Consider the following 12945-nt stretch of genomic DNA (forward strand, 5'->3'; position numbering starts at 1 on the left):
TGCAGATGTAATTAATTAAAGATTAAGACGAGATCATACTGGATAAAGTGGGCCCTAAATCTAACAATTAGTGGGGCTATAAGAAGAGAGGACAGAGAAATACACAGAAACAGAGAAGACTTGCACAAACAGGGAAAAAAGTCTTGTGAAGACAGAGGCAGAGATCAGAGTGATACAGCTACAAGCCACAGAATATGGAGGATTGCTGGAAGCCACTAGAAGCTAGGAAGACGCAAGGAAGGATTCTTCCCTAGGGCCAGCAGAGGGAGTGAGGTGCTACTGATACCTTGATTTCAGAAGTCTAGACTCTAGAACTGTGAGAGAATAAATCTCCATGGTTTGAAGCCACCAAGTTTGTGGTCCTTTGTTATGGAAGCCGTAGGACACTAATACATTCTCTTATACAGATAACACCTAGAATGTAAGGAGCAGGTGATTGAAGGCAAACAGGGGTGGGAGAATAGGAAGAGATGATAATTTAAAAAAATAATATTCCATGTGAAACTAACTCAGGTATTATGTTACTAATTATGAATCATTTCTTCTGAATTATAGTTTAAAGAGGCTCTCCATTATTTAAATCTCATCTCCTTAATTGCTTCAAGCATCTTGCTTTACCAATTGGTCCATCTAAAATTTTCAGCTTTGCCCTCTCTTCTCTGTCCTTCTCTTGGGCTTTAAAATAAATATTCCATTATCTTCTATCCCAAGAGAAAACAGACAAAAACAAACATTAGCCTCTGACTTGTACAGTACTATGGTACTATGGCTCATCCTAGCTATTTCTGTTTCTTCTCAGCCAGGATTGTTGAAACAGAAGTCCACAACATTTATTCCCCAATTTTACTAATATCTCCCTCCCTGCAATTTGATTTTGGCCCCTATACTCTAGGTATAAATACATATTAACAAAAATATTTCCCCTCTAAGAATGTCAACAGACATAGATATAGAGAAAGCATCTTATCTATACCAAATTCAAAAGAAAATAAAATCTGTCTTGGGGCTGGCCCCATGGTGTAGTGATTAAGTTTGGTATGCTCCATTTCGGTGGTCAGGGTTTGCAGGTTTGGATCCCAGATGCAGACCTACACCCCTCACCAGCCATGCTGTGGTGGTGACCCACATATAAAGAGGAGGAAGACTGGCACAGATGTGAGCTCAGAGCTAATCTTCCTTATGAAAAAAAAAACAAACAAACAAATGAGAAAGACCGGCAACAGATGTTAACTCAGGGCTAATCTTCACTGGCAAAAAAAAAAATAAAATCTGTCTTCCATATTTTTGGCACTTAAAAGTAATGCAATAAAGACTCAAGTAACCAAAATGCAATGGGAAACAGATGGTAATTAAAAATTGAAAGATGAAGGAAAATTAAAACATATTTTATTAAAAGATAAAGCACAATTTTTTTTTTTTTTTTGAGGAAGATTAGGCCTAAGCTAACATCTGCCACCAATCCTCCTCCTTTTGTTGAGGAAGACTGGCCCTGAGCTAACATCTGTGCCCATCTTCCTCTGCTTTATATGTGGGACGCCTGCTACAGTATGGCTTGACAAGCAGTATATAGGTCCACACCCGGGATTCGAACCCAGGATCTGAACCGGAGAACCCACAGCTGCCAAAGCGGAACATGTGAACTCAACTGCTGTGCCACCAGGCCAGCCCCTAGGATATTTTTTAATTGAAATAGTTTACCTGTATAGAATAGAGTGAAATATCAATAGATGCTACTCAACTGATCCAGAAGTGTTATTTCTCTAAGTATACACAACTGAATCCTGCAGAATAAATATTGCCAAAGTGACCCCAATATCTGAAGTTCAAATGAAATCCAATGATGCTCATAAAAGCATTATGAGTTGACAATTCTCTTATCCAGAAAAACTGAAAGACAGGAATTGACTCACAAACAAAACAGTGTTCACTCAATCAACCAGAAAAGTAGAGTCATGTTATGTGCACATTTAACTTTATGAATTCAATTCTACACCAGGCAAAAATAGATAAAGTAAATAGGCCTGACCATTCACATGACCTGAAAGAAAACAAATTAGCTTATCTGGTAGTATCTGAAGAAACCGTTAACTGTTCTGAGATTGGAGGGAAAATGTACTGTTAGAATTATTCAGAAGCAACATGTCTTGTGCAAAATCATGTAGATGATCTTCTATGGGAGATTTAAGGTATTTCATGGGGAATGTTGATTATATTTGATTTTCTCCTTACATAAGGACTTTAGAAGCTTAACCTCCATAAAAAATGCAATTCTAGTGAACAAACTAAGTGTATTTGACAGCTATTATGCTAAATGACTTAAAAAGTAAAATTCTAAGAGTGTCAGCACATAAAAGATACAGAAGAAGGAATAATTATAACTTGGGATAAATGACAGGAAAAGTGAAAAAAGTGATCCTAAGAAGTGGTAAAATATAGTTCAATGTGGCAATAGAAGGAAATTACGGTAAAATGGGAATGAAAAGAAGCAGAAGCAAAATAGGAATTTGACTGAGACCCAATGACTATTGTTTGATCATCTCACATTAAAGGGGCAAAGGTAGGGATAGGAAGAAGTCTACGATCAACATTTATCTAATTCCGCCACTCTGCTCCCAGAAAATTTTAAGGGATCATCAGGTTATTGGATACGTACTGGAGATGTGAAACACAAAATAATTATTTTCATGCTTTAATTACATAATATAAATGTTTTATTTTTAGCCATGCTACTCTTAAGACCCCAATCCAATCTAGTAATTCAGGTCATTTTATTTCATCTTTTTATGGCGGGGGGTGGGGGAGTGGGTAGTGGTGGTCCATGAATGTGAACATATAGAAAAGAGTGTGTATGTGCATCTGTGTGTTTATATGACTTACCATGTGTTATTATGCCAATCACTTACTTACATTATATTCTTTAATTATAAAATAACCCATAAGGTAGACATTCATCACCCCTATTTCAGAGATAAGAAAAGTAAATCTCAGACTGATGCTGTGACTTATCCAATGAAAAAGAACAAATTGGGTTGTGCTCTGAGCCCAGAAATCTGATTCCAAAACTGGCAGTCTTAAACCCAATGGCACTGAGCATGAACTATGTGAGACACACTTTATATAAGCAATCTCATTGACTCCTCACAACTCTGCCCTGTAGACATAATGAGCCCCATTTTACAAATAAAGAAACTGAGTCTCAAAGAGATTATGCAATTTGTCCAAAGACAATCAGCTAAGATGTGACAGGCTGAAATTAGAGTCCAAGTCTGCTTGCCTTTATATGTAGTTTGAAATAAAGAATGATGCAAATTTATAAAAAATAAAATCAATTTTCTTACTAATAAATCAAAGTACACTGATTTTATCCACAAATAATACAAGATGATTTGTTAAAAAGAAAAAAATTACTGTTAAAAGCCACCAATTTTTGGTTGCATTCTTTTTTACATTGAAAGGACTAAAGCTAACTTATATTAATCCTGCTAAAATAAAGATTTCATTCTTTAGGAATCTGTTAATTTACTTTTATTTTAATCAGTACTTTTTCCTTTCCTTTTTAAACATACATAGGCTACGGTAAAATATCTTCAGGTTACCCTCACGTCTATGTATCAGGGAAGGAAATGGCTGTTTTTCCTCTTTCTCATTCTTTTGGTCACATGGCATCCCCAGAACAGAGTATAACAGAACTAATTAATGGCTTCTAAAGAGTACTCAGATAGCCAGGCAGTCTTCTGAACCATCATTGCTAGGATTCTGTCTGGAACAGTGTAACATTTTTGGCAGGTGGGGACTATAAACCCCTCTAGCAAGGGAAAGACTCTCTTGGGCACAAAAGGCAGAACATAAACACAATTAAATGGATGATGTTTTTCTTTCTAAGCTGTCACTCTCTTCACAAACAAATAGCTCAACTCTGACTCAACTGATCAAAATACTAGGTAAGAAATATTTCGTAGAGTACAGAAACAGACACCTTGCTAATGCTGTTATCACTTTATTTTAAGGTTAAAATAAACGGTTTAGTACTTCTGATGACAATGTTCTCTCAAGTTGAGGATCTTGGACTTGTTTCAGGAGACAGAAAAGGAGGATATATAGGTAGTATCTAGTTACAAGAAATTGGACTGGAAGCATCAGCTTATTTTATGTAACAGCAGAAAATATTAAGTCAAGATATGATCCAAAACACTTGATAAAATCCATGTCCTTCTGCTAAAATACTTAGTCATCCAGACTCAGACATTCACTACAGCTACAGCAAATTCTTTACTATGTAACGCAATGCTGTAAATCTGAACTCTAGAAGTATGAACTTCCAGTCTCTCTCCCATACTTCACTGCTCACTAAATTTCCTTGGCCTATCTATCCATAGGCAGAGCTTAACCTGGGCTACATCCAGCTGGATCTCAGATCCAAAACCTTTAGAAGCCAGGTAAGTGACTTCTAAGACTTCTGATCAGGGAGATGTGAAGGCAGCAAAGGACACATTGTCCTCTCAGTGCCAGTGCAGAACAGATTGTCAGGTTGACAAGATGAGCTGAAATGCCCTTTGCTGTCTTTTTATATTCATTGCCGTCCCAGAAACTAGGTGCTTAAAAACAAAATCTTTCTGGAAATGTGTTAATAAAGTATAAAACTGATATGATTGTTTTGTACATATTTTTGTCATTATTATAATAGTTCTATATTTGATTTTGTGTGTATTTTGCAGAGCAGACTTTGTTTTATGTTCTGATAATTTCCCATTTTATATAATTCCAATATGAAGGCACTTGCAAGATTACTGGATGTACTTATTTTTAAAAATTAAAAACAATCCTGTTTTCATTTTTATATTGTTGTTCACCTGTGTACTTGACTGTAAATTCAGATTGAGTAAAATAACCTCAAAATTTTATTATTACAAAGCTACTATCTAAAAAGAATTGCAGAGTAAAGTACTTTAAGAATAGCAAATATTTCATAAAAAACAACTAACATTTTGAACAGCATGTAGTGAAAAATAAAGCATGTCTGGAATGAAATACTATACTATGAGATGAATCGTACTTACCAAATTCCTTGGGAACTGCTATAGAATAAACACAATTATGTCCCACACTGTAATTTTTTGGATAGTTTGGTGATAGAACAGTGCCTTCTGAACCTGTTGAACGACTTCCACAGGGTGCTAGGAAATGAAAGTGATAAAAAATATTATTTTTAGAAAAAATTTAAAATTCATATATAAGTATTTTCTTGATATAAAAAATATGGCTACGAAATTTTAAGGTGTATCATTTATTTCTGTATTTTAACAAGATCTCCATTGTCAAATATTTTAAAAATAAGAAATTGTGCACATACAAAACTTTTAAGTATCAGATTTCTCAGAAACAAAGTAATATAATAGTGTTGTAATGATGCTATCTCTGAAGGTAATAATGGTGGCCCTGCCATTTATGATAAAAGTATAAAGATAATCACCACCTTATAATGATGAGAAATTACATATGCAAGTGGAAAATTGTTTTACTCACTGCCAGGCTTTGAAACTCTACTCAAAAATCAATCCTGATTATGCTGCTACCAAATTAAGTATTCCTACACATGAGACAGGGATGGCTGCATAAATACATTCAGCCACTAATCGAAGTAAAATACTCTCTCACCAACCTTTATCTGTTTATATGATTTACGTTTAAATCAGAGGTGTTGCTGATGGTGCACAGAGGCAGACTTTTTTGCTACCTCAGCCCCAAATGTGCTACGTTCCTAAAAAAGACAAGGGTGGAACCAATGTTTCTGGCAAATTTATAGATGATAGTTCTGTTGTTCACGGATAGGGGGATGCGTTAGGATTCATAGTTCTGGAATTGAAAGAGATAACTGGGCTACTAATGGAAATTTAAGTACTGAAAGCATAAAGATGATAGTTGATATATTTAAGTGAATAAGATCACCCACATAAGTATGTAGAAAGAGAAAATACGGCCAAAGAGGAGCTCTGGGGAATGCCAAGGTGGGATCAGATAGAACACGGCTAACAGAGAAATTAGCCTCTTGGGAGCCAAGGGAGAAGAGAATTTCAATTAAAAGAAAGGGTTCAAAAATACCGAGTGCTGCAAAGTGGTAATAAACAAAAAAGTTTTAGTGGACTTGGCAATCTGGAGGAGCAGGGAGCTTCTTCTCTAAGCCTGTGGCTTCCTGGAAGAGGGATTTTACCTCAGCCAACCTGCCTGCCGGACCTGCCCCTGACCCCCTGGAGGCAGAATGAGCTTCCAGATTGGTGCATCTGACACTGGAACTTTACTTCTGGTTGGGAGCTTTCCTGCGAGCACACTTGCTGGTCTCCTTCTCTGCACCGTAAGTATTCTAGGCAAAGGCTGGTGAGTGGGTGGTTATGGTTGTTGCAAGATACCTGTAGCTGCTAGGAAGCCCACTGTTACTGCTCCTCAGCTTTTATCACTATTACAGCTGATGGTCTGATTTCCTTCAGCCTGCCTCTTTATCGGCTTTGAACCTGTGCGGGGGAGGATTCCCTCAGACACCAAAAACCGAGTTTTGGGTATTATTAATACAGTAGTTTCAGCCAGAGCAGCCAGCCAGCCAATTCCAGCCCATACCAAGAGAAGTTTTTACATTTTTAAATTGTTAGATAACAAAACAAAAAACTAAATAACCATATGCAGAGACATATGTAGCCAGCAGAGCCCAAAATACCATCTGGCCCTTTACTGAAAAAGTTTGCTGACCCCTGAACTAGAGTAAAGAGGTGGTAGCTAGATTGTAGTTGGATGAAGAGTAAGCGATATATAAAGAAATGCAAAAGTAATCAGAATCTTAGCCATAAACAGAAGGAGAATGTAGGGAATAGTTGGGGAAAGATGCAAAGCTGACGAATTTTTGTGATTGTTGTTTTGTTTAATCTAGACGAAGGAGTCATTACGGAGGAGAGATCAGGAGCAGTGACCTAGAAGCTTGGAAAAGATAAGATCAAGAGCTAAAGTGGAGTGATTAGCTTCCGAAAGCATTAGTGACACTCCTCTGTGACCTAAGAAGAAGGCTGAAGGAGAGTAGAAATTCTTAGGTTTAGGTTTTATGTTGGGAATTTATGGGAGTAAATGCCTGATTTGACTTTTAAAGAGAGACAGATCCAGTGGTGTGTTAGGCGGCTTGAAAAGAATTGTGACAGTTTGAAAAAGTCAAAACTTATTTTTTTTCTTTTGAAGAAGATTAGCCCTGAGCTAACATCTGCCACCAATCCTCCTCCTTTTGCTGAGGAAGATTGGCCTTCAGCTAATATCCATGCCCATCCTCCTCTATTTTATATGTGGGACACCTGCCACAGCATAGCTTGACAAGCGGTGCATAGGTCCGCACCCGGGATCCGAACCAGTGAACCCCAGGCTGCCAAAGAGAACTTATCCACTGTGCCACCGGGCTGGCCCCAGAATCCCAGGACACCAAAGTAGAATGTACAAACTTAACCACTGCACCACTGGGCTGGCCCCAGAAAAAGTCAAAACTTTTGATGGATTCCTGACCAAAGTCTAAAAATAGAGCAATATATTTAAAACACACACATACAACGCAAACATTATGTTGTATTGAGTAGGGTGGCTACTGAATGTGCTGCCTCTTTTTCGTTCTTTTTTTTTTTTTGAGGAAGATTACCCCTGAGCTAACTACTGCCAATCCTCCTCTTTTTGCTGAGGAAGACTAGCCCTGAGCTAACATCCATGCCCATCTTCCTCTACTTTATACGTGGGACGCCTACCACAGCATGGCTTTTGCCAAGCGGTGCCATGTCTGCACCCGGGATCCGAATCCTCGAACCCCGGGCTGCCAAAGCAGAATGTGTGAATTTAACCACTGCACCACGGGGCCAGCCCCCTGCCTCTTTTTCTTTTAATGTGCTATAAAACAGTAATAAATAGTTAGACTTAAACATAGTAAAATTAGAACTCCCCAGAACAACAACAAATTGATGGTGATCATAATAACCAAAGATGCATCACTCTTATTACTCATTATTGTTTGAGATTAGAGTAGTCAGGTGTATTCTTATTTCAGCACTGAACTTTATTCAACTGATAACACTACTGAAGAGAGAATTACTCAAGAATAAGCAGTATGTTTTGTGTTAATTTCTGATTTTAAGGTTCTCCAAAATCACAATACTTTGAATGTATGTGACAAAAGCTCTTATTTTATTTTATTTTTGTGAGGAAGATTCACCCTGAACTAACATCTGTTGCCAATCCTCCTTTTTTTTTTTCTTGCTTGAGGAAGATTGTCCCTGAGCTAACATCTGTGCCAATCTTCTGCTACTTTGTTTGTGGGATGCCTCCACAGCATGGCTGATGAGTGGAGTAGGTCTGCACCCAGGATCTGAACCTGAGAACCCAGGCCACTGAAGCAGAGTACATGGAACTTTAACCACTCGGCCATGGGGCCGGCCCCAAAAAGCTGTTATTTTTATATTTGGAGAGTATGAATAGAAATGAGAGCTACTAGCTCAAGTTCAGCTTTGGGACCTAGTCATGAACATTCCGCCATTCCACATTAATATGCATCTGACAATTTCAATTTGTTTTGTATATTTTATTTTGCATAGGACATTTAGGACAGCTTCTGTTGAAAATCTCATTTATAAACATGAAAAATCTGAAGACTTTTTTTAACCACTGGTGAATATATGCATGGTTGCAGTATAATCACACGCCCTTGGTAACTAATACTATGTTAGATTCTGTTATTTGTACTGGTAGCAATAATTTTATGTTTCTTCTGGTCAGGGCTTACAGCATGGCCTAATTTATAGTCAATTATGTGGAATATTGTAGTGACTGACAATATTTTATGCAATATGAAAATAAGGAAAAATTAACTATCCTGTGAGATACAGATTTATTGTAATCTGTTTTATGCTTATAAAAATCTAAATGGAATAATGACCAAGCCCGGCCAACTTTACTATTTCTCCTAATATTGATTCCTAGAAGCTTCTCATATTCTCTCTTCCTGTTGTAATTTCATCTTACTGGCTAGCACAGAAAAGGGTAGTCTTTATCTTTCTGGCACTGTTAATAATCGGTCGAAGATTAAAGCAAGCCAGGACTTTGAATTCTATGATTATTTTTGCCATTTGACTAACACCTTTTGTCAAATGGCTGTGTTTCTTTAAACAGCCAATGTCCATTGGCTGCATTAAATGCATTAATTATAAGAACTCACCTGTTCCTGATTATAACTTAGGTGATACATATGAGCACTTCTTAAATCTATATTTTTAAAAGCATATTTGTATAACAGATTAATTATGAGAAGAAATGGTTCTATGAGTAAGTAAGTTTGGGAAATACATGGGTAAAAGCAACAGGGTCTTTATGAAAGGACTTCCTTGAGTCTTTAGCAGGGTTTGGGGGATGTCATGCAATTTCTTACAAACTTATTTGATCATGGAAACTCGGCTTCAGAGTAACATCTCACAGGACCAACGTTCCCCAGAACACACTTTGTGAAATACCAGATTGATGATTCTAAAATGTGCTATCACTTGGGCAATAATTCTAACATTTATATTATTGACTGTAATTAATTATGATTTTATAGCACTAAAGAATTGTGTTTATGTATACTTATAGAGCCAAGGTATTTTAAACATTTAAAATGTCAAACTTAGCCTATTATAAAATGCTATTATTCTTGACACTCTCTCTCTGACTCTTAGGGTTCAATACATCATTGATTTGTTGCTTGTACACTTATGTAACTTATTCGCCTCTCCCTCTCCTCTCTGCCTCTGTAACTGCCACAATCCAGACTCCCAACAGTTTCCACATGGGCTCTTCCAGTAGACAACCAACTCCACTCATTCCCACAACTTCTTACCACTACTAGCAATTTTTCTGACACACAAGTCTTATCATATTCCTCTTCTCTCTAGAACAGTTCTGATAAACAGTAGGTTCTCCGCAAATGTGTGTCGGATGATTAAATAAACTACACTTGCAGGACCAGTCTACTGTACGGTGTTCCACAGTCAGTACATAACACAGACATTTCATTTGGTTGAAATTACCCCACAAATTCACTTAAATCCAAGACAGACTTGAGACAAACTTTCTCTTAATAAATCTATATAAACTTATTTTTTTTCTTTCTGTGATTGAAATCTTCACTATTTCTCTGATTACCAGGAATCACTGTTGCTTTACACTTAGAGGCAATATTAAATGAAAGATTACATACCTTTAAACATTAGAAATATATACAATGATAAGATTTTTACAATCCGAGAGCCACATGGATACTGATTTCCACTGAGGGAACAGCAAACTACTGCCTACCATTTCACGGTAGCAAATCCATGCTAACATTTTATCCATCTGGAGCATAACCTCACTGAGTGAGTGAAATTATCCATGCAAATTTAATTTCGTATTATTTTTCTTGTTCTCTCATTTTCTATTTGTTTTTTTAAATCCTCGTCCAGCTGAATTTGCATGGTTTGATTTGTGTAAGTAAAATGTGTCCATGCAGCATATGGCACATACTTGTTTTACTCCTGAACTATGAAGTGGTGATGCAGTAGGCAGATGTGGTATTTCCAGGGAAATCAGAGGATGAGGCTGTAACTGAGTTTTAAGGCTTCTAGTCATCCAATGAAAAGGACTTTCCACCTATAGTCTTACCATGTGTGTAGGATGGAGGAGGACTGAGGAAGAATAAGTGAAAAAGAATAATCCCAAGCCATTTACAGAGGGACAAGGTACTACTTGAATGTCCAGATACGTTAGAGAATTTATAATACGTGGAACTTTGCCTTAAGGTACTTGCAATTTCAAATCTGTCCTTTCACTGTGTAACATATAATTTATCAAATAGTCTATAATGAAAATTATTATATAACATAAATTCTTCTCAGAAAGCAAGTTAGGTATTTTTAAAAGTGATGAATTCTTGCAGGTCACTAAAGAGCAATATGATATATTAAATCAATAATTTACTAGATGCAGCCTGTGACTCCTTAAGTTTGAAAGAACTGCTGTACCTACAAAGGTGCTGGTCCACTTCTAGTAAATTACTTATGCCCCGATATACCTGATTGAATGTCACAAACCATAAATCCTGGTATAGAATGTGTTTGAAAGCTATATCTCCCATGGAGTTTTTTCTTTTCTTTTTTTTTAAGAGAAGGCTTTTCACAATCCTTAAACTCTGTGATACGAATTTGTAATGCAGACAGCTATTATTCCCAGTACTGACTTTAAGATTAAAACTACTATTGCTTCTTTCTCTCCTTTGTTCAAAACCTTGATCTTAGTAAAAATACCTAACTATTCAGCCCTTCATTTCATGCTTCTCTTCATGTCTCCATATAATCACAGGTACTTCATTTTGTTTATCTGCCTTAGGTGATAAGCTTTCAATAAGCCTATTTTATCTTAATGGTGATAAATTTAAATTATAAACTATTACTCTAAATCACTTGTTTATTTTGCTTTTCATTTTTCTCTGCATTATTTTTGATACATTCACGTTCATCTATCTGGAAAACGAAGGATAATATTACTATCAATTTTCTATTGCTTCATCTGTTCACTTAAAAGAAAAAGGCAAAAATCACTCTTCATTACTTGTGAATTAACTTCCTGTTATAATTTCACACTCTTGTTTAACACTAAAAAGATATGCACCTCAGTGTTGTAATCAGTGGCTTGCAAACCATGTTAAGGGCTCACTAAGTCAACTTCGTAGGATATGAACTTCTACGTCTGTCACCTCACTGATTGCCTGGACTCATTCATTTGATTTTGCTGGCTAGGAAGGCATACCCCTTATCTCTCAGTGCTCTAGAGCTGTGTTCTCCATCAGAGAGTGTATTCTTAGAAAAAGAAGAGTCTTTCTATAACAAAGGCCTATGAATAGCTATATTCTTTGGATAGATCTTCCATGTTTGATATACAAATTCTACTACTAATAATGATCTTGTGGGTGTTGGTAGTTCATCTATGATACCTATCTCACTCATTTTTAACCTCATTTTCAAGGTTGAGATATAATTGACATACATAAAATTCACCCTTAAAAGTGTACAATTGGTGGGGCTAGCCCCACGGCCGAGTGGTTAAATTCGTGCACTCTGCTGCAGGCGGCCCAGTGTTTTGTTGGTTCGAATCCTGGGCACGGACATGGCACTGCTCATCAAACCACGCTGAGGCAGTGTCCCACATGGCACAACTTGAAGGAACCACAACAAAGAATATACAACTATGTACCAGGGGGCTTTGGGGATAAAAAGGAAAAAAACAAAATACAATCTTAAAAAAAAAAGTGTACAATTGAGTGGTTTTTTAGCATATTCACAAAGTTGTGTAATCAACCCCACAATCCAATTTCGGAATATTTTTGTCATTCCAAAAAGAATTCCTATACTCGTTAGCAGTCACTTTCTATTCTCTCCCAACTCTCTAGCAATCACTAATCTACAATTTTGTAGGAAACTGTGTATGGGAAGACAAATTATTAAAATGATTTCAATTGAGTTATTGATGCTTTTAAAAAACTAGTATCTCTTTTAATTGCTTAGTTTATTCCTTATTTCTCTCTAAGTCATAAATTTTGAGTGATTGCAATCTTTTATTGTTTAAAAAATTACTTAAAACAACTAGTAAATTGGTATAAAATGAATTTAGAGGAAAAACCATTCTGTAACAGTTTCTTAACTTCTCCCTGCTTTCCTCACAAACATTGCTTTCTCATGAAAGTCTTCCCTGTCTTCCAGACTAGTTCAGAAGCCTTCATCGTACAGAACTCCATCAACTACTATCAGGACACTGATTACAACTTGTAATTATACATTTATTTATAAGGCTTTTTGATTAAGGTCTGACTATCTCTAGACTCCAAAATCTATTAAGTCAAAGTTTCTATGTCCTTTTGTGCACACCATT

At 36.5% G+C, this 12945-nt stretch overlaps 1 protein-coding gene across 7 annotated transcripts in view; it reads right to left on the reverse strand.

Annotated features, from left to right (window-relative positions):
• CSMD3 (CUB and Sushi multiple domains 3) overlaps positions 1-12945 on the reverse strand; it is a 1172992-nt gene that overhangs the window by 216411 nt on the left and 943636 nt on the right. For all 7 annotated transcript variants that reach the window (XM_070630871.1, XM_070630869.1, XM_070630875.1 and 4 more), the window contains one exon: positions 5058-5174. In XM_070630871.1, the coding sequence (XP_070486972.1) occupies positions 5058-5174 (117 nt within the window). The remainder of the gene's footprint in view (positions 1-5057; positions 5175-12945) is intronic.

Source organism: Equus przewalskii, chromosome 8 (assembly GCF_037783145.1).
Source record: "Equus przewalskii isolate Varuska chromosome 8, EquPr2, whole genome shotgun sequence".
Lineage (NCBI taxonomy): Eukaryota > Metazoa > Chordata > Mammalia > Perissodactyla > Equidae > Equus > Equus przewalskii.